General features: G+C 43.0%; 1 protein-coding gene across 1 annotated transcript in view; it reads right to left on the reverse strand.

Moving 5' to 3' along the window:
- The window catches only part of PLEKHG3 (pleckstrin homology and RhoGEF domain containing G3), a 582,108-nt gene that overhangs the window by 6,507 nt on the left and 552,393 nt on the right, over positions 1 to 23,208 (reverse strand). Inside the window, exon 18 of the mRNA XM_085626917.1 lies at positions 18,890 to 20,432. Coding sequence (XP_085483043.1) covers positions 18,890 to 20,432 — 1,543 coding nt within the window. The remainder of the gene's footprint in view (positions 1 to 18,889; positions 20,433 to 23,208) is intronic.

Below are 23,208 nucleotides of genomic sequence, written 5' to 3' on the forward strand. Positions count from 1 at the left end.
GGAGTCGTATTTGCAGAAAATGTCCGTCCTGCCTAAGGCTGTGAGAGACTCTTTTACGTATGGTAACCACAGGCTTTTAAAAGGGCGATCTAATGACAGGCAATCTATAATGATTAAGCGGTTTAACTCGGTGTCCTCCCTGGACCAAATCTTTACTCAACACAACAGGGACTTTACTGCCACCAGATCGCTTATAAAATTAACTCCAAGTTCTTAATGTATGGAAAATTAGAGGGTGCTCTGGGGGACCTTCAAGATTCATCTAAAAAATGTATTTTGGTCTAGCTTATGCACCCAGGTATACCCCCATACTTAGCTACCATACAAAATCTTAGATATGCATTTGGACTGGTATAACTATAAACGCACACCTCTCGACCATGATCCTAACCTATGGGCATAACTGGCAATAGCCCCTGTTGATTTATCCATATGGCTCATCTTTCCCTCCAGCAGTGGTTTCCTGTTTCAATTTGTGTCAAATAAAGTGCCCAGGTAGGAAAAAGCTGGGACATTTGCAAGGGTATGATTCCCTGCCTTAAAGGTTTTGGACCCTGTCGACAGAGGGCCAACTTCCAGAATGTAAGATTTTGTGAAGTTGACCATTAGGTCCAGGCTGTCCATAAAAGAAACAAACACATCAATTAAAACCTGCAGGCCCAATGCCGTGCATGCCAAAAGTACCGCATCATCGGCATATAGAAGAACTGGTAATACTTTCCCACCAACTCTAGGACAGTCGGACTGTAATTAAGAGAGGGCAGCTTCTAGGCCGTTGATATAAATGGTAAATGAAATAAAATAAAAGCTAATATGCATCATTGGTGGACCCCCCCTAATGCGATTAAACTGTTCTGAAAGCCCCCGCCCTGGAATATCTAACCGCTGCAGTGGTATAGGCATAGAGATTCATTAATAAAGATAAAATGGCAGGGTCTACGCCCAAAGAGATAAGTAGGTCCCAACGTTTTTTACGATTTACCCTATTAAGGGCGGATGTAAGGTCCATGAATGCTAGAAACATTGCACCGGGTTGAGCCACCGCGTATTTATTAACTAGTAAATACAGTTTGAGGCATTGCTTGGTGGTCGATTTGCCTGGGTGAAAGCGTGGGGCCCACACATCAATATTGTCCTGAAAAAGATCCAAAGGGATCCCAACAGGTCCTGGGGCCTTGTTCTGGGATAATGCTTTAATGACCATGTGCACTTCCTCCAGAGAAAAGGTATCTACAATATCACCCCCGCAGGAGTCCTCCTAATTTGGGGTTTCTACAGAATTACCAAAATTGTAAACCCCTTAAAATGGTCAACCCACTGCTCAGCAGTAATTTCATTACATAATGCTGGCCTTAGTGGCTCGAAGAAGCCAGGCCTATTTATAACCTGCCAAAAAAGTGTGCTGTCTCTCTGCTCAGTGGCTTTAATCAGCTCATCCCATGCCTGCTTCTGTAGCGGTTTTCGTTTTTTCAAGGCTTCCTCGTAGGCGAGGCGACAGTTTGAGACCCACGCACTGTCAAAGGGGATTGTTTCAAAGCTTTCTTAAAATTGTGCAGGCCCTGGAACACTCAGTATCAAACCATCCTGGGTGATCCGATTTGGGGCCACTCACAGAAACCATTAAAAGGTCAGAGACCGTCTGAGCGATTGAGGCGAAAGCGCATAAGGTCTCTTTGCCCGACACTAGGAGGTCCAGACAAGTTACTATCTCCAGCTGACAGGCTTCAAATAATGAATAATTAAAGGCCTTAGCATCTACTGCGACCAGTGTAGGTGCCTCCCCTGATTGGGTAGGGATAATGATCATTGAAGCATGCGAGAGCGCTCCGTAAAAGGCCCCACTTCTTCCAATGCCAGAAACAATGGGTTGTCATCACTAAAGGGGCTGTCTAAAATGTTAAAAGTAAAAGAGGACCATCCTGAGCAAGCAGAGATAAAAATAAAATCAATAATCAAGGAGCGCCCCCTCCCTTTATATGTAGGGGGGATTTGGGGCTTGATTGAGCTAATCATCTTACCCAAAGTAAAAATCGTCATGAATATGTAGAAATTGAACTCCATGCCTTCTGAGGTATGTTCCATATGCATGTCCTTGAGTAACGTGCAAGTAAATTTACTATTAGGTGAATTTAAGGAATTTGGGCATGGGTGACAATTAAAATTCCCTACCAAGATTAAATTATTTTGGGCAAGGCCCTCCCCCGTTAAACAGTCAATAGCACCACTTAAGGCTAGAAAGTTTGAGGGCCCGCGAGGCCCCTTTTTGGCATTATAAAAATTGATCAACACCAGAGGAAACGCCCTTGTGACAAATAATTTCAGACCCTGGAAAAGAGGGGAGGCCCACTTCAAGTCCTCACAGAGCCACAAAACTCAATTGCAACAAAGGTAATTAGTCCCCCATTCGCTCTACCAGCACTAGAGCACACATCAGGACAGGAAAAGGTTTTATACCCCTCCAGAAAAAAATGATTCTTTACTTCCCACGTTTCTAGAAGGCAGATAATATTGAAGGTCTTAACAAATGCGAGCAAACTCAGGTCTTGGAACTTTGCAGAGAAGCCTGCCTCGTTCCATGATACAAGTTTTAAGTCCTGCTTAGAGCCATGTATAGGGTCTACTTGAGAAGTTATTAGCCTGGCTGGGCGATTAGAGACAGCAAGGGACACTGCCCTAACAAGAGAGAGCTCTGAGGAAATATGAATTTTGTGATCAGTTATGTCCCCTAACGTAGACCCCAACGGCTCCATGTGCATGCTATAAGTACATGTATGTTCCCTCCAGTTCCAGTTTTGAAGACGCAAATACATGTGCGTCCACCGTCAACATGTCCTCTTTCAGATCCGCCATGAATGGGTCAGATATTCCATTCCTAAGTATGAAAGGCCACCGACTTTATGTGGTTCACTTTCCACATTTTACAGATTCAGGCGAGTAGGCCCTGAATTCTGTCATCAAGCCTTTTCCTGCCTTCTGCCTCTGAAAGCTCCAGTCCGAGCCTGCATCTGTATCCATGAACTTTGTCCTACTCCCTGCGCGGCTAACGGTGCCTGATCCAGCCTGTTGCCTGCCAAAAACTGTATTTCACCTTCAAGATTATCTGCTCCGCTCCTCATCCGATGCATTCCTGTCTAGTAGTTTAGGTAAACATTCCTCCAGCTACCGTGCAAAGGGCCAGGCCTCGCTGTCCACTTGCAAGTAATTCATAGCCCCTGTTACCATGGAAGATTCCTGCCCCCTCGCATCTCATGTAGACACTTAGACGCTTGTACACGCACTAACAGCCAGTATAGAATAGATTCTATCCTAGAGACCTTTCCTTTTGGATAACACAGTTCTTTAAACATAGGATATTAGATATGATTTGGGATTAGGTTGACATGACCCCCCAGACTTCTGTCTCCACATGTAGAGCTAAATGTCAAGTCCCCTTCACCCTCTAGTTGCACGTCAATCACACGTCATGCGGCTGCGCGCGCATCTCTGCCAAATGTTTCTGCTGACATTGCAGGATTCTCTTATGGATCCACCCACTTGTGACATCATGTATAATGACGTTTACTAAGTTACGCCTATATGTCCGCCTTTTTTAGTTACGTATGCATATTTTATCTGTATTATCAGCTGTTACGCCTCTTGCATCTGTCTTAATGTAATGCTTTTCCATATAAATACCATTACCTGTCAATAATGTATTGCCCTTCCTTCCTGAACTTTCGTGGTGATGGAATTTGAAGCCTGCAATTCGAATTGTATTTCCTTTGTAAAGGAATAAAGCCTTTTAGAACCTCTAATACCACGGATTCTGCCTCTTATATTTACTGAGTTATTCTTACTAGACTTTACCGCATAAAAAATAGTACCGGTAATGAAATATTTACCACATAAATTGGCGCCCGAACAGGGACACTTTCTCATCTCACGCGCCGGAGGTGCGTTGCAGGCCCGGTCTCCTGCCACAGCTGAACGGACAAAAACGCGTACCTGCAGGATTTCCTGTATCTCCCTCCGGGCAAGCGGGGGCGACTGAGGCTGCGATCAACACCCAGACGAGGCGGTGAGAAGTGCGAAGTATCCCGACCAGAGCCTAGCTGAGAGAGCAAGATCCGAGGTATACAGAGGCCCACCAGGTTCCGAAGTTCCGAGTCCAGTCGAGTCCAGTCCAGTCCGGTCCAGTTTCAGTTCCGTTCCGAGGCCTTCCGTTCCGAGCTACCCGGTGAGTACCATTGCCGGGGAGGCATTTAACGTGCACATAGTCTGTGCCGGTCAAGACGGGTTTGGGTACACAAATCCGGTCTGCACTGTTTCAGCAGTGTATCTGTACTGTTTAGCAGTATATCTAGTATGTCTTGCATATAAATAAGTATTATCTAGTATCAGTATTATGTCAGTAACTAGTTTTCTATTAGTTATTATCGTTCGTAAAACTGTTAAGTGTTAAATGTTTTAATACGTCCTACATATTGTGGTGTGAATGGTTGTTCATTATTGTGTTTATTGTATAAAGTGTGTTCTAGTAACCATCTAAAAATGCCGCTCTTTTCGAAACTAAGACAGATCAATTCAAAACTAGAAAAGGTGTACTCGAAGAAGCTGTTCCCATTCCACCTAGGGACACTCCAGGATACTTTATGTATCATAAGCATGGCCTAGATGCCGTATTATTTCTTGATTTATGGGTGGACTACACCAAGGATTTACCAGAGAGTCAGAGATGGCCCGCAGCGGGGACCTGGGATGCAGATAGCATCATGAGAGTAGAAGAAGAATTATGGAAAAGGAAAGCCAGACAGTCACAGAAAGATGCCATTGAATTATGGCGTAAAGAATCATATAGACGTACAGAAAAAGCGCTCAGACAGGAAGAGAAAGGTAGAGAGAATTCAAATAAAACCCGAGAAAATCTATTAATTGAGGAAGGTACCCGAGTAAAATCAGAACAAGTAGATAGACAAAAAAACACTCTTATGAATGGTATGTATCCTCTTCTGGCCGAAGGGTTACCTAAGGCTACCCCGGAAATACCAAAAGACTTGACTCCTCCATTACTCCCGATAAAAGCACATCCCAAAACACATCCCAAAACAGCAAAGGACGTTTTCCTTTCCTCCTATTAAGATGACGTAGCTCCCGAGTATGCTAATACCATACCACACACACCGCTTGCCGATGGTGTTCAACATCAAGAGCATCCGTCTGTATCCCCGCAACAACAGACTCCTACGCCCATTCCCACAGGTCCGTCCGTTTCTACAGTTTTTCCCGCATCCACAATTTCTATCCTACGTCCAACAAATCCTTTCTTGTCCAGCACCTCAGATGGTGCTACAGGAGGTACGACAGACATGTTTGCCACACCGCCGCGAAATAAACAGACCCTTAGAGATTTAGCACTCCAACGTACACCCCAACTAGCGACATCCGACATGTTTAAAGAACAGCTTGTAGATTGTAGATACGACCCAGTGCCAGGTAAACAGGACAGATTGCTCATATCATCACTACGTATACGACGAGCTACATTGTATTTAATGACGATACCAGGAATGGTTGAACACCTAGACAATATATATCGCTTTGTCCAAACAGGGCGAGGTCCAGAAAGTATTAACGAAGCTATGGAATACCAGAAAGTGGATGTACAAAGACAACTACTACGCTTTTTCATAAATTGCGTGATTAGGAACCAAGACAGGCCTGGGGCAGATCATGATACCATGCAAAAACTTGCCAAATGGGGTCAGAACATATCAGAAGAGAAACATGATAAACAGGCGTGTATAATCGCCATGTATCGAAAGATCCGCAAGGAAGTAGAACGAATACATAAAGAAAGACGAGAAGCAGACAGAATTGAATCAGAGGAAGAGGAGGAGCAAGAATCAGAACAATTAGAAACGATAGCTTATGTAGGTAGAGGAAGACCCCATAATAATACTAGAGGCTTTAATGACCCGATACGTCCGATACGTCCAGAATATAATAGCCATTTTCAAACCCCTATGTTAAATACAAGATCTCCTGAACACCTATTCCAAGCCGCTGATAAATTACTCCGAGATCGAAGGGGGTACCATATGCTCGATTCCATGGACGAACAAGAATTAGCCAGGTCAGCAGTACAATGGGCTGACAGTCCCAGCGAATACAATGATGATGTACTAGCACACACGTTTCTGAATCTTGCCCCATACGAACAGCGTTTAGCTAGTATATACATGATTCAACACCTCCTTATATTATATAAAAGCCAACACTCCGATCCAGGACCCTTACCTGACATATTGACAGAACTACTCACGAATAAATGGAGAGGGTCAGGTACTGATTTAATTAAAGAAATTCTAGAATTTCGAAACCAGTATATAACTTTCGTATGCCCAGAACACGTTCCAGTTCCCATTATGGGAAGAAAAATGTATCACATAGATAGACAGAATCCGTTACGCGAAGTACACCCAATCAGAGGTGAAGGTAATAACTTTACATGCGTGTTTGTGTACACGCCTATAACTAAAATTGAATTATTAGAAATGAAGAAAGTAGTACCCAGCCATGACAAGGATCCAGCAGGTTTCCACCGTGAGATAAAAGACATGTTACTCATGGGAGAGTATACCTACCCCGACATTATGAAAATATTAAAAGTCCTATTACCCGCCGGTGTTTACGAGAAACTCAAAGAAAAGGAATGGGAGGTGGGAGACCAAAAGATAGATTGGACAGCATTAGAAAACGAAGAAAGGGCCCGAGCTGCAGGAGCAGGGCTTGGGGAAAAGACTACAGCATTACCAGGATTACTAGTGCAGGTACTGCCACGTTTATTAACTACGAAAAAGGAAGACTGGGGTGCAATCTCAGCCTGTAAACAAAAGCAAGATGAAGACACTAGTGATTTCTATTCCCGATTTGAAAAATGTTTTGGTATAAATAGTGGCATAAAAGCAAGTAGCGAGTCATATCCACATCTGTTTGTGACAAAATTAGTTGAAAATTCCCTACCACAAGTCAAGAATAGAGTATTGAAATTCGAAAGTACCTGGCAAGGTAATACCCCGTCACAGATGTTACAGATGTTAAAATATCACCACAATAGAATAAGAGAAGAACAAGAACACGAGCAAAGACGTATGAAAGATACAAAAATGAAAATGCTTGTTGCTCAGTCAGTTCCAGCTGATGGTCATCAAAAGGGTGATTCCGCAGGTCCAACGAAAGGGACATGCAACTATTGTAAACAACAAGGTCATTATATACACGATTGTCCAGTCCTGAAACATAATATTGCCACAGGTAGAACCCAGGAAAGACCACGTCCACCTAGACAGGATCAGAATCAACAACAAATCCCTCAGCATGCACAACCTAGGTCAGCTCCGCAACAACTAGCTCCGCAACAGGCAGCTCCACAACAGACCGTAGCACCACCACAAGCGCAGCCTATTGCTGCAACACAAGCAACGACACAACAGATGTATCAGTATGCACAAGCAGATTATCCCGATTATCAGCGATACACATGAAATAGCCTAGAGAGGGAAGTTGGCTTACCCCTTATTGAGGTTCCTGTAGATCAAGAGGGACCTTATGTACATAGCGAACTATTAGGGGAAGACAGAAAGTTTTTACTTGATACAGGGGCAAGCAGAACAACTATACGACGCAGTGAAGTTCCAGGGGCACCCCTCTCAGGCTCACAGAATATTTCCCTTGGATTCTCAGGAAAACCTATAATCAATGACGTAACACAACCTCTTCCACTTACGGTTGGCCCATTGACACGTACTACAGATCTATTACTTACTAAATCATGTCCAGAAAACTTGTTAGGTATAAAAACATTGAAAGCTCTAGGAGCCATAATATGTTGTTCTCCGGAAGGAGTACGACTATTTTTACGTGACTTTAAAGGTCACTACGTGTCCAGAGACATGGATCACCGGCTGCAGAATTTACCTACACATTTATGGGCACAAGGCCCCACTGATGTTGGTTGCATGAACATTACACCATATCGTGTCACACTAAAAACAGGAGTAGTACTACCACGAATGCGACAATACAAGTTACCACCAGATGCTGTTGTGGCTTTGCTGCAAATCATTGACGAGCTCATTACACAAGGAGTGGTTGTCGAAACCGACTCCAATGTATGTAATTCCCCGATAATTCCGATTCTTAAAAGAACGGATCCAAAAGCACCACCAGTATATCGATTAGTTATTGATCTGCGCGAATTAAATAAATGTATTGTACCACAATACCCTGTGGTCCCAGATATCTCTTCATTACTAACAGCTATTGACTCAGAAGCAACGTTCTTCACTGTAATTGATCTCAAGAATGCTTTCTTTAGCGTCCCAATAGATCCGGAAAGTCAATATCTGTTCGGATTCAGTTTAAATGGACGAAGTTTTAAATTCACACGCGCACCTCAAGGATTTACAGAAAGCCCCAGCATCTATAGCCAAGCACTGAAACGAGAACTTGACAGTATCCACATGCCAGTTAACACTGCCTTGCTTCAATATGTCGATCTGCTGATCACCGCCCGAAGCGAACCTGAATGTGAAAAAGCGTCACTGACGGTTTTAAAATTTCTGGCCGACAAGGGGCACAAGGTGTCCCCTTTCTAAGCTGCAATTCTGTGTCCAGCGAGTTGTTTACCTTGGGCACTCGCTGTCCAAGGAGGGAAGACAGCTTACACCTGATCGCATCCAGTTAATCGCTAACATGCCACCACCCAAGACACAAAAGGAGGTGCGGGCTTTTATAGGTCTTACTTCATACTGTAGGCAGTGGATCCCTCAATATGCATTTCTAGCAAAACCACTCATCCAGTTGACAACACAGGAGGCAGCCACATCGACTGTCCTCCCTTGGACTCAAGAACATACACATGCTTTTGAAAGCTTAAAGAAAGCTTTATGCCAAGCACCTGTTTTAGCAACACCATGTTACAGTAAACAGTTTACACTCTTTGTTACAGAACGCAACGGTACTGCCTTGTCAGTACTCACTCAGGAACAAGCAGGATCACACAAACCATGTGCTTATTTCTCTAGTACATTAGATCCAGTAGCTCAGGCTCTTCCTGCGTGCCTGAAATCGGTGGCAGCAACAGCTTTAGCAATCAGACAAAGCGATGCCATAGTGTTAGGACATCAATTAACAGTACAAGTACCACACGCAGTAGAGGTTCTCTTGAACCGCACACAAACACAACACTTGACTATAGCGAGACTCACTGGTTACGAATTGACATTGTTTCAGCCACACATAGAAATAAGACGTTGTAATACGTTAAATCCTGCCACACTGTTACCAGTAAGCGGAACAGATCCATTGGCACATGATTGTGTTGAAGTCATTACTATCACGACGAAACCCAGACAAGACTTGACAGATATCCCTTTATCAGATCCAGACCTGACATTGTATGTAGATGGTTCATGTATGAGAACAAGTACAGGAGAGTTAGTGGCCGCTTATGCAGTCACAACAGACACTGAAGTCATTGAAACAAATTGTATTAACACTTTGTCAGCTCAAGCAGCAGAGCTCATCGCTCTGACACAAGCCTGTATTCAAGCCAAAGATAAGAAAGTCAACATATACACAGATTCACGTTATGCATTCGGAGTCGTCCATGACTTCGGCGTACTGTGGCGAGAGAGAGGTTATTTAACTTCTCACGGTACCCACATCCAACATGGACCCCTCATTCAAGCCCTATTAGACGCGATTCATCTACCTACTGCAATATCGATTATGAAATGCAAAGCCCATACAAAAGTTACTGATATCATTTCTCAGGGTAATGACCTAGCTGACAGAACAGCTAAACAGACTGCTCAGACTCACACAACTGACACGAAAAAGACAATAGTTCCGACACCAACACATTGCATGACAGTTAAGGATCCCGCCCTTGATGTAATTGACATACAGACACATGCTACACCAGAAGAAATAAAGAAATGGACTGAATTAGGAGGGATCCAAACGGATCAAGGATGGATGACGAAGGAAAAATCTATATGGTTTCTTCCCGACTCCATGGTTCAAGTCATCATTAACACAATACATAGTCCAGCGCACCTAGGAGAAAAAGCTATGCTAGACAGCATTCAACACATCTGGTTCAACAAACATTTACGAGCCGCAGCTAAACAAAAAGTTTGTACCTGTATGATATGTTGTCAGTTTAATCCAGGTAAAGGCATCCCCGTAGAACAGGGTGGATTTCAATCTCCCGATCATGCTTTTGAAGTCCTCCAGATGGATTATATCCAGATGGAACGATGTCGAGGATTCAAATATGTTCTCGTAGTTGTCTGTGCTCTTTCCCGTTGGACAGAAGCCTACCCGGTTTCAGATTACACTGCCCCGACTACTGCCAAACAGTTAGTTCGAGAATTCTTCCCACGGTACGGTTTACCACGTGTTGTCTACTCAGATAACGGCCAGCCATTCTCATCCGAACTAATGAAACACGTTTCCCTTTTGTTAGGCTACCAATGGAAATTCCACTGTGTCCGACATCCCGAGGCAGCAGGTCTCGTGGAACGCCATAATCAAACTCTGAAAATTAGATTGTCCAAAATATGTAGAGAAAAAGGTGTCGATTGGATAGTAGCCTTACCAGTTGCGCTCTTTTACATGAGAATGGTAGCACATTCTCGAACAGGGCTATCCCCATACGAGGTGATCTTCGGTAGACCACCAAATATGTGGGGGACGCCTATACCTCGCAAAATCACTGATGTTGACTGTAATATGCTGACAGATTACCTGGCTTCCTTGATGTCTGCACTACAATCTTGTCGTTCACAGGTAGCTGCAGCTTTTCCCGATAATACTGAGGTGAAGCCCCATGACGTGGTTCCAGGCGACCTGGTTCTGGTCCGGAATTTCGACCGGAAGACCCAACTGGAGCCTAGGTGGAAATCGCCAAAACTTGTTCTACTAACCACAAGGACAGCCGTGAAGATCGAGGGACGTAAAGGGTGGTTGCACTCGAGTCATATCAAGAAATTTTATGGACTACCGTCCAGTGTGAACTCTCAGCCCTGCATTCCCTCACAGACAGACTCAAAGCTTCCCTTGGTTGAACAGTCAAAAACGGAACTTTATAAACTGAAATTAAGGTCTAGTAAGTCAGACAATTTGATTGTTTAAGTCCTCTCCAAGGTGAATCGGTTGAATTTGTCTCTGACATGTATCCTCTAGACCGGAATAGAGAAAGAAATCAAAAGATGCAGCTTAAAAAGCATGCGTATTGTAAATCACTTCGTAGTCACTGCACAGTAACATTATTAATTTTGTTTTTTCTAAGTCTTCTGATCATCATTTCTAGTATACTACTGCATATGTATTACCCTATTTCTAAGCGTGCTTACAATGTTACTGCAGAACATTCTTTTAGCGAATTACCTCCGCATGAGTTGTCCTATAGATTTGCGCTGCGCAACAACACATTCATTAGTATGTTACATCATTCCCATCAGACCAGCAATGCTACAAATTGGTGGATATGTGGCCGACTCCCTCCCTATCAGAACTATAAGGGAGTTTTGCCCCTCTTTCCATATCCGTTCACACACAATGGCTCCTGTGGAGCATGGTTTAGTTTGATTAATTCCCTAGATTCAAATTCCGCAGTTTATCAAGACAACTGGGTATGGGGAAACCTGAACCTAGTTTTGCTTAAAGTCTGCTACCCTAACAAGGAGGGACTTCCCAAAAGAACAGGAACTGATCTAGAAAATGAAGTATATGGATTAGGTAATTTTACACTTAACCTCATGATCCTGAACGTTGAATCTGAAGCTACACCAATCTTGCCCGCCATGTCAGTATTCCCAGTAAAAGGGGAATTATGTGTAAGAAAGAATGGTTCCATACACATGGGCCATAGTAAATGCACCACTGTAATAAAATTCAGTGATCAAGGCAAGTCTACATTTAGAGCTTCCCGTCATTCCTACTTCATATGTGGCCAGACCGCATATATACGTCTACCTCTAGATTGGGATGGTACCTGTTACATAGCATTCCTTCTACCACCTGTTTTCCTAGCCCCTCCTGATTATCACAGAAATACCCATTTAGTACACAATAGACAGCAGAGAGATCTCCCAGTTGTCGATTACACTGAAACAGCATGGGAGCAATACACAGATTTCAATAAAGGTTTCTTTCCCTATATAGGTACAGTCACTAATAGTAAGCTGATACGTAGATTAACTAGAACCCTTGAAGCAGTAGTGAACGAGACTACTTCCGCCTTAGGCAATTTAACAGAAGAGCAGTCTGCTATGCGGATTGTTGTGCTTCAAAATCGTCTTGTCCTTGACGTCATCCTGGCCGATAGGGGCGGAGCTTGTAGGGTCATCGGATCAAGTTGCTGTGTTTTCATACCAGAAAATTCGCCGTCAGTATATAAAGCCATAACTCGTCTCCATAAGATTGTGAGCCAGATACTTGGTCCGGTTGGTTTTGGAGCGTGTTGTCAGCCTGGGGATGGAGAATCCTATCCTTCCTAGGTATTGGCTTTCTCATACTATTCAGTTGCTGCTTATGTCTACAATGTGGGCCAGCGATTTGTGGTCTGTGTGCCACATCGTGTATCCCACATCCAAGTTTTCGTTCAAGATCTCGGAAGAAGAAAGAAGAACAAATGATGCTATATGAACAGATCGATGGATTGATGAAGATCGATATCTCCTGAGGGTCCGTAGGTGACAAGGAGGGAATGAGGAAATATGAATTTTGTGATCAGTTATGTCCCCTAACGTAGACCCCAACGGCTCCATGTGCATGCTATAAGTACATGTATGTTCCCTCCAGTTCCAGTTTTGAAGACGCAAATACATGTGCGTCCACCGTCAACATGTCCTCTTTCAGATCCGCCATGAATGGGTCAGATATTCCATTCCTAAGTATGAAAGGCCACCGACTTTATGTGGTTCACTTTCCACATTTTACAGATTCAGGCGAGTAGGCCCTGAATTCTGTCATCAAGCCTTTTCCTGCCTTCTGCCTCTGAAAGCTCCAGTCCGAGCCTGCATCTGTATCCATGAACTTTGTCCTACTCCCTGCGCGGCTAACGGTGCCTGATCCAGCCTGTTGCCTGCCAAAAACTGTATTTCACCTTCAAGATTATCTGCTCCGCTCCTCATCCGATGCATTCCTGTCTAGTAGTTTAGGTAAACATTCCTCCAGCTACCGTGCAAAGGGCCAGGCCTCGCTGTCCACTTGCAAGTAATTCATAGCCCCTGTTACCATGGAAGATTCCTGCCCCCTCGCATCTCATGTAGACACTTAGACGCTTGTACACGCACTAACAGCCAGTATAGAATAGATTCTATCCTAGAGACCTTTCCTTTTGGATAACACAGTTCTTTAAACATAGGATATTAGATATGATTTGGGATTAGGTTGACATGACCCCCCAGACTTCTGTCTCCACATGTAGAGCTAAATGTCAAGTCCCCTTCACCCTCTAGTTGCACGTCAATCACACGTCATGCGGCTGCGCGCGCATCTCTGCCAAATGTTTCTGCTGACATTGCAGGATTCTCTTATGGATCCACCCACTTGTGACATCATGTATAATGACGTTTACTAAGTTACGCCTATATGTCCGCCTTTTTTAGTTACGTATGCATATTTTATCTGTATTATCAGCTGTTACGCCTCTTGCATCTGTCTTAATGTAATGCTTTTCCATATAAATACCATTACCTGTCAATAATGTATTGCCCTTCCTTCCTGAACTTTCGTGGTGATGGAATTTGAAGCCTGCAATTCGAATTGTATTTCCTTTGTAAAGGAATAAAGCCTTTTAGAACCTCTAATACCACGGATTCTGCCTCTTATATTTACTGAGTTATTCTTACTAGACTTTACCGCATAAAAAATAGTACCGGTAATGAAATATTTACCACAGCTCTGGGCTTGGCAGAGATGTAGTATGGTGAAACAACTTTGAAGGGGACAGGGCCCAAAGATCTACCAAACCCTGTGTGGCCAATCCTAGATGGGAATCCTGAGGTGGGACTGGAGTGCCACAAACGAGGAGTCAATCTAGGTCATTAATGTGCACCAGGGATGTGTATCGATTTGAGTGTACCATATGCCCACCAGAAGAACTCATAGCACCACTGCAACCTATGTGCTGAGCTAATATTGGGACAATCGGGGGAGGGTGGTCTATAAAAGAAGCCCAGTGGGAGTGGTTTAAATGCATGGGGCTGGAGGGGACCTCTTAAGACATTTTGCATGATTTCAGGGTATCTAACACGGACTACCATGCAATCTCCTGTGAAGGATTTCCGGGGCGGTCCTATCCAAGACACCCTGCAGGCCATCAGTATATTCTTGTGATCTGCAACATTGAAACTAGTATATTTATCTAGCCAGTGAGATACATTATTAATCAATTGGCCTGTGATTTCCTGGTTATGCGTGACCTGGCCTGAAACCCCAGCTAAAACTACAGTACAAGGGCAACAGGCCTGGGTGAGATTGATCATCGGTAATGAGAGACCACTAACAGGACCAGAAGGATGAACAACGATGACTTAAGTATGCACTGGACGGCTCTGGCTCACAGCAGCCAATTCATTAATAGGTCGGAGTAGGTCGTGGCTCCGAAGAGGAACGCTCTGAATTATTTCGGCAGAGGGCCTAGAGCTACTGTTATGTAACTGTTTGCTCCTTGAAAAGTCGGTAAGGGGCAAGTCAGCAATAACAACCTGGGGCTTCGCGGATAAGGAGTGGACTAAGTTATTAGGGGGGATAAAATGTTCTCTACTCTAGTTAGCACTTCCCTAGATTCTGCCACCAATGTTTCAAGTTTATCCCAGTGGGGACAATAAGCCGGTGAGAGGGTGTCTGTAAGTTTTCGAATTACAGGTGCCCATATCTCCTCCATATTCCCCGGGCAATGAATCATGTATTCACCCAAGAGACCCTTCTGTGTGGTGGGCAGTTCAACAGACTTATTGGCCTTGCGCTTCCGCTAGAGGAATCATCAAATCATTATTAGAGGGAGAAACTGGGGCGGTCCTGTGGAGGAATTGCACAAGAAACAGATCTCAGGGGTACGGATAAGCATGGGAGCAACTGGGTCTGGTAAGGAAACCGAATGCTTAGTCCCCTGCACAATTGAGAGAGGTATCTGCGAGGCCTCAGGGAGCATCTTCATAGGTAGTCCCCCAGGGCCTACTGAGAGTCACCTTTCAGCCCAGTTTAATTTCTTTGGAGATACCCCCAACAGCTTTTGCCAAAAAGGAGTCAATGGTAGCACTGCTTGGGCCCACGATAGTCGTAGCGAGTACATAGTTAGGCCAAAAAAAGAGGCGCAAACGTCGCAGTGCGCAGTAGCTGGGAGGGAAACAATACAGCAGCTATTTACTGCGTGAACCTCTAGTATGTGGCAAGCCTCTGCAGCGTTTGGCTACAATGACCTGGCTGAAAAGGGTCAAGGAGACAAGAGAGCAGACCCATCCCATCCTCTTCAGGCTGATGTCGGGCTGCCCTTGGCCTGGGCGACGCATCCCATACACGTCCTGCGCAGCGGGACTCACATGCTGTTTTATGTGCCTCCGGGCGCAAAGCAAATGAAGCAGGCAGGCGGACTACGTGGAGGAGTCTGGGTGCTGAAGTCCTTGCCCCTACTTCATCACGTCTCCGGGCGCAAAGCAAGGGTTTTGCAAATTTGTGGATCCATGTGACACCTCTGACACCGTGGATCGGAAATGAATCCCCAGAGCTGTCAATGTGGGTGTTGTGTGGATTCGGAGAGCTCATGAACCCTCCCCCCCCCCCAATAAAGATTTCATTTACTCCCTTATTTCTTATTTTCTTTTATTCATTTTTTAGGACTTGGGGGCAGAGTCCCCAAGCACTAAGATGGCAGCTGCAACTTTGCCTTCAGGCTGTGGTGAGCCACTCAATGCGTGGTGCAGCTCGCAGATCCGTGGATCAGCAAATCTGTTGCAGATCCTACATGGCATGAAATAAACAATTATTTGGAGCGTTCATTGCCCAAAAACTACTGATCGGACTTGCATCAAATCACAAAAAGCACTCTTTATAGACCAAGATCTAGCTAGCTGCCAAATTTGGTGTAAACCCGTTCAGCCTTTTGGGTACAGCTGTGTCTAAATTTTGCATGTAAAAATGAATAGGGAAACATGTTTTGGGACCCCTCCTGCCCTCTCCCCCTTATCTCGGCCCCCGCTTGACCGATCACCTCAAAAATTTCCGTATACAAACTAGGCAAAATGTAGCACTTTCTTGGAATGTTTTGTGGAGATTGGTCAAACTGCGCCAAAGTTATTAGCAACACAAAAAAGGCATTTCCAATGTAAACATGGTTCTAACTTATTATCCAGCGGCAACTGCCACTGGGTAATATTTATCTTTATTTATTTTACAATTAGGTCCAAGTTTCCATAGGAAAAATGTTTTTGTTTTGCAATTAACTTTGGTGACATTTGATGAATCTGCACAAAACTTTCTTTAAAAACGTGAATACACCTTGGCTCCTTCATGAAAAGTTTCACGTTGATCTGTCAAGCAGGGCAAGACCAAAAGGGGTGGGGCGGTAGTTTGATTGGAAGGAGTGAAACAAAACATTGATTTCAGATGTTAATTCCAATACGAAAATTTGCTACCCGAGACAGAAAAACAATAGAACAGAATTATACTGGGTTTGGCAAAAAGTTAGAATTTAACTCATAATGTGCTTTTTGTGATTTGGTGTGAAGCTCTTTGCGCAATTCGCCTTTAAAGAGGGTGCTCAGTATTACCAACTTAAAATGGCACCTTCTGCAGAGCCCTATAGAAAAAGTCCATAGATAAGTAAAATACACTACACACATTCCTGAGATTAGCACAAAGGCATACCACCTTAGAGCCATGCTCACAACGCCATTGTGAGTTATAAAACCTTTAAGTGGGACACCTATACATTCTACGTTATTCAACAATTTGCAAGACCTCAAAATCTTAAGTGAAGTTCTGGAAATAAACATCCTCGCTACACAGAATTTGTCTATAGCATTTTACTACAACTATTTAACATGGGCAAGAGCCCAGATATCCACTGGTAGATAATCTATTGTCAACATATGTTTTGGCCTTTCTCAAAGGTTTTTTTGTATAATCTTTGGCTTTAAGTCACAACCTACTTTCAAACCTACCTCTCTAACTCAAATCAAGTGCGCTCAGCCTTTAACTTGTTTAACATGGAGTAATACTTGCACCTCCAACTTACTCCTTTTGTAAATTGTGCTTCATATAACTTTCAATAAGTACAATCACACTTGCCTCAAAGGTTAAGACAATCTACATGTTATGGACCCACACGTATGCATTCAGTAACTCTATGCAGTGCATAACTGTGGTGTTACCACCAATGTCATCAATTATGTCATTTGAGATGTCAACAGTGATGTAATATGTGAGGTCATAAGCAGTGCATGTTGCAATTAGGTGTATAACAGGTGAATGTCAGTGTTTTTTAAACATTAGTTTTTATCTTATTGCAACACCTAACTAGACCGTCACTTTAATCTTTGGGGTTTTTTCAGTGAATTTCTAGGATTTTTTAAACGAGCAAAGCTCTTACTACCATATCGAACTAGAACATGAATTTAACCCTGTTTTTCAGTGAATATATGTATGTGTGTTTGAACAAACACTTTTATACATACTGTTAAGGTTGTGTTTCTTTAATTCATAAAAGTATTTTAAACTTTATTAAAATTACAATTAAATAAACCCTTATTTGAAACTGACATGAGGAAAACAGCAGCTATAAGGATGGCTGATCAAAACTACCTACAGCACTGTCTAAGAATAAAATTAACAGCTCTGCAGTCTAGAAAGGCTCTTTAAGGAAATCCTGTTTAGAGAACTTCAACCTAAAAAATCATTAATTAGTGGGCACTCTGAGTAAAATGCTTTATGACTATATATGGTGCATTAATTGGAAAGACCCTTGCATAAGGAAAGTAGTGTTTATTAATCATAATAAACTGGTTATCAGTTCTGTAGCTAGCTTGCTTCTTTAACACTATTTGTGAGAAGCACTAGAAGAAAAATACATCAAACCACGTTTCAGGTGGTTTCTAGGCATAATGGGGGCAATAAAGTTATGTGCAACTTTTGAGCAGAACGTCTAGGCTTTCTTTCTATACACGTGAAACATAGGTACATGTATTACTGCCATGTCCTGGTCATTTCAACAAAACAAAATCCATATTCAATGATAGGCAATTTTACTACTATAGGTACAATTGTCAAAGAATTGGCAATGCAGCTCATATCTTTCAGAAAGTGTGAAGAAGCGCAGTAGGGCCAGGCAACCTAGAGTGCTCTCTGAACGACTACGCATTGGGCTTCTTGGAAATGGGTCATGGATTCCCAAACTAGCATTGCTTCTCTCTTGTTGGGTCTGTCAAACAGAAGAATACAGAGCATATCCTGCATCATATTAAAGATGTTGATATCTGAACTGCACTTCTCAAAAAGTCCTTAAGAGCCCCACCGTAAACAGTGATTTAATGATCTACATTGACAATGGGAAAAGAATATCTAATGTGAAGCTGATATACACACCTCTAATACGAATTATCCTATTGGAAGGGCGTGTGCATTACTGCTCTTAAAGTCTCTAATTTTCCAGTTTTTGAGGGTTATGCCACTGAATTATAGGTATCACAGAATTTATAACATTGATATTGCAAGGGTACACCTTGGTAGAGAAAGAATTAAAGTGATCATTAGAAGGTCAAAAATATGCTTTCTTTAACTATTTTGGGATGTTATGTAAACAGTTCAGTAGTCTAATTCCAAAAGATGTCATATTTACCCTTATCATCGATTTGCTTCTCTTCCTGTACAGAAGCGAGTATGTTCTTCCTGAGATCCTCCTCCAACTCCTTCACATGCCTCTGCACAACAGGTTTGTTGCTTTTTATCCTTTGGCTATATTTCCGTGCTAACTGATAAACCTTGTTCTTCAGTTTGTCGTTCATATCTCCTTCTAGAATTTTTGTATATTGCAGGATCTTTGGGTGAAGTTTTATAGGCTGGCACATGTTGGAGTCTTGGCCATTGTCAGTAACAACGTGTGATAGTTTGGGAGGAAATGTTTGATATGGGGAATTACTTTCTGGAGAAGGAGTTGCGGATTCCTCGTTTATTGTACTGAGGTCACTGTCCTCAATAATAAGCAGAGGTTCATGTAAGTCAAAACCATTCTCATGGTTTCTAGAAAAATTGTCTCCTTTCTGCTTGTGGTCAGGATTTGTGTTCGTTTTTCCTCTTTCACCTTCACTGAGTGACCCGCAAAGTACAGCCAGAGGGTCAGTGTGTGCCCTCTCCATCTCCTCCCATACTTTAAACATCTCGGAGGGTGGTTTGAATTCAGCATCTGTAATTGGCAGCTGATCTACGATATTACTTCGTTTGGCCTGATCTGCATTCTCCTTTGGATACGAAACCAAGGGGTGAACCTGATCACTGTTTGAAACTGGTACTTCTGAATAAGCCCAAGATGCTGGCCTGCTACCACCAGTGCCATTAGATTCACTGGTTGAACTGCCTTTCCTTCTCCTTACAGCTACCTCCAATTTAGTTTCAGCCCTTGGTAGACTGTTAAACTTAAATACAGAGTTTCTCACTACCCCTGCAGGAATGTAGGACAGACTCTCCCTTCTTTTGATACTGAAAGCTGCATCGTTGCTCTCAGCATGATCATAGTAACCTTTGATTTTGTCAAGGAGCAATCGGTCCTGTTTGGATAGTGTGGAGTCCTTCCTCTTGAACACAGGCCGATCGGTCTCATTCGGGCTTCCTAGGCCTGGAGATCCTGTAGTTTTTAATGGAGAAAAGCATGGAGAAAAAACGGTTCCTGAGTCTCCTAGGGTCTCTCGTGGAGAGGAGCAACTGTGAACATCAGAAGAACTGCTACAGTGTCCCCTATCAATGCAATCCAGACTCTTTGTGCTACCACTTCTACTGGACATTCTTGGAGTTAGAGAGCCAATGTATTTCCCATCATCCAACGCTACGCTGCTCCTTCTAGACAGGCTATTCATGAACCTTTCTGCAATGATGCTGGCATGGTCCAAGACAGATGGCGGAAGCATGCTGCGCGGCTCCTGGGCGTTTACTTCCTCTTCGTCTTCACTACTGAGGGTCTTTATATCCTCTGCGTTCTCAGTCTCTCCTTGCTCGACTGGGTCATGAATGTCTACAGCGTTGTTGCTTTCAAATCCTTCAGGTTGAGTCAATAGGGTTTTCTTCTGCAAATTATTTGACTTTAAATCACCAGGCACCTCATGCGAGTGTTCACTTTCAGGGAGAGATTCATCTTCCATTAAAGTAACAGTCTCGATTGCAGGAGCAGCCTGAAAAACAAAGAGGGATAGTTATTGCAAATTAAGTTCTGCTACTAATAGATTGTCTAACCTCTAAAAGGTGAATGTGCCTAGACAAAGATTCCAACATGCAAAACATCTAGGTTACTGGTATTTCAGGGCATGGTGCTACTTTTACACAATTACTCCACCGGAAAAAAGCCATTACTATCTGCATTGCTTGGGCTCACCAAATACTTAACTGAATAGAATGAGTGTACCACAAAGGGAATCTATAAAACACAATACTGTGCTGATATAGCTTGCAATTTACAGAAAGGTAACTTGTGAAAGTAGTCATGTGGTTAATTCAATACAATTTAATTTATTTAAGCACAAGACGCATGGAAGGTGCAATGATCATCAACTTGTGACAACAGTGCCAGCTGAGGCTAATCATGAGGGGAAGTAGCCACAGATCCAGCCCACGGGAAAATAAACTTTAGAGACCCCCGAAAAAATCATTACAAACTGTAGACCTGGAAGAAATTTGCTTACCTGTAATTCGTACTAGTCATTTAATAAATTGGACAGATTAAAAAATAAAATCAGCCCACATCTACAGAAGCTGACCTTTGTTATTTTATATAAGTAAAATGAATGGCTTATTTAGTTCTCATTCCCAGCATTTGGCTTGTGGTAAGGTTAGCTGTCAAAAAAACATATCAGTTCCAGGCAAAATACACTTCTATTTTAAGGATATTACACTTGCACATATTTTTTTTTTGCCAATCTAAATATAAGCCGTGGGGCACTTTTTGGTAATTTAGCCTATTTGCAGTCAGAGTACGCCTTCTGTTTGTAAAAACCTGAGGTTGACAGCTTCTAACCCAGTTTATACAATCAACAAGAAAAGAGAAGGAGCACAAAGCTAAGCTTTAGACAGCCCAATCAGCCGGGCTATCAACAACACAATTTCCCTTGCAGGAAACCCATTAGGTTTATAGAAGAACCCTCACCCACCAACCTAGTTGGAAGCAGAGTGCTTGCTAGGTGTGCTTCGACACCTGATTACAGTGGAGCTGTTTTTGTTGTTGTTGTAAGTAGTGAATGCCGTGAAAGTGAGAAGTTAAAAACACGTCCATGGTACTAAAAACCTTTATTATGTGGTCCCTGGGGTAAGATTAAAAATGAGATATTTGGATGTGAATGAGAAAAAATTATCTCCCACATCTCTTCAAAGATGTGAAAAATTGGTGATCCAAGTGAAGTGGTCTACATGTTTCAGCCAATGAACTTCCAATTGATTAGTTTTCTTCAGGACCTGCGTCTCAGGGTAAACCCTGAACTCACATGAGCTATGCACACACTCTAAGGTGTGCATAGATGTGTAAGGTGCGTAACTTACAAGTTTCGCCATCGAATTTTGTGATTACTGCAAGAGAAAACAAGAGACATAATGTGATTATGAACAAACAAATGGTCCCCATGTTAGGGACCCATCACTCATGCATGTACCCTCAGCCGTGTCTCATTCTTTTTTGACAATTGTGACCATGGGTGTAGTGGATGCAACGTCAATCATGCGACAGCAAATAGCGGATCTCTCGTACTAGCCTAAAGTCTTATGTAATGGTGCTTCAAGTTAGAAATCCGGATAGGTAGGAGTTCCCGAACATACTTTTTTTCATATATACTATGCCAAAACAATACAATGGATGTTATGCTCATTGCCCACCCATGAGAAAATGCAAGCTGTAGCGTCTTCCTAGCTGAGGTATCCGCCAATAACCATGCCACACACAGAGCTTAGTATTACACGTCTTTATTGTTCTGTGTGTAACTGTGAACTCAACATTCGAAAACAAGCTTTCATGGCATGACGTTCTGACACCTATGTCACAGCTCTACGGAGTCCGTTTGGAGCCTATAGAGTTGTGATATATATATATTTTTTTTCATTTCTTTAATCAACCTTCCGGGTGCTCCAAGTACTCGGCCTGATCTGGTTACTGGAAGCGGTCATCTTCACCATCACAGATCTTCGAAGATTGTGAAGAAGTAACATCAACTGCTGAGTTCTCATGTTCAGGCTTTCTTTACCCATCTGGATCAGAAGACCGATGAATCAAATGCCGAAAGTGAGAAGAGTCTCTTCTCACAAAATTCGCAGGACACTGGGCAGTCACCATATGTCCCTTGGTGAACACAACGTGGAAGAAGGCAGCATCATATGTAGCATCATATTTTCTGCTTCATAAGTTGACGGACGATCACTAGATCTCCTGTCTTAAATTCAAGGTTCATTGCATGTCGCCTCTTTTCTGCATAGGCTTTCATCTTTTTGTGTTGAACCAAGTCCTTCATTTGAGTTGTATTATCCCCCTCCTTCTCTTTTGTGGTTCCATTGAGGTAACTTGGTTATCATTGCTCTCCTGAACGTCAAAATCGCAGGACTTTCGCCTGTGGTAGAGTGAAGTGTTAAAAGATAGGTTTGTAGGGTGAAATTCAACACAGTTTGCAATTGACCCTCACAAGAGTTATACGCTGTGCTGCCCTCTTTAGTGTACTCATAAAACACTCAGCGAGACCATTGGCCTGCGGCCACAAAGGTGTACGCCTCCGATGCTATACGTTCAGATGCTCCAGAAAGTCCTTGAATTTTATCAGACTTCAAATGGCTGAAACGCCCCAGGTTTAAAAAAATGCAGTCCGGTCTCTCAATGGCTTGCTCATGAGCTGTGGATGAGAGATCCTCTATCAATGGATATTGAGAGTACTCATCCACAATTACCATCAAAGGATGTCCATTGTCAAGTGGACCACA

Source organism: Triturus cristatus, chromosome 9 (genome assembly GCF_964204655.1).
Source record: "Triturus cristatus chromosome 9, aTriCri1.1, whole genome shotgun sequence".
In the NCBI taxonomy this organism is placed as follows: domain Eukaryota; kingdom Metazoa; phylum Chordata; class Amphibia; order Caudata; family Salamandridae; genus Triturus; species Triturus cristatus.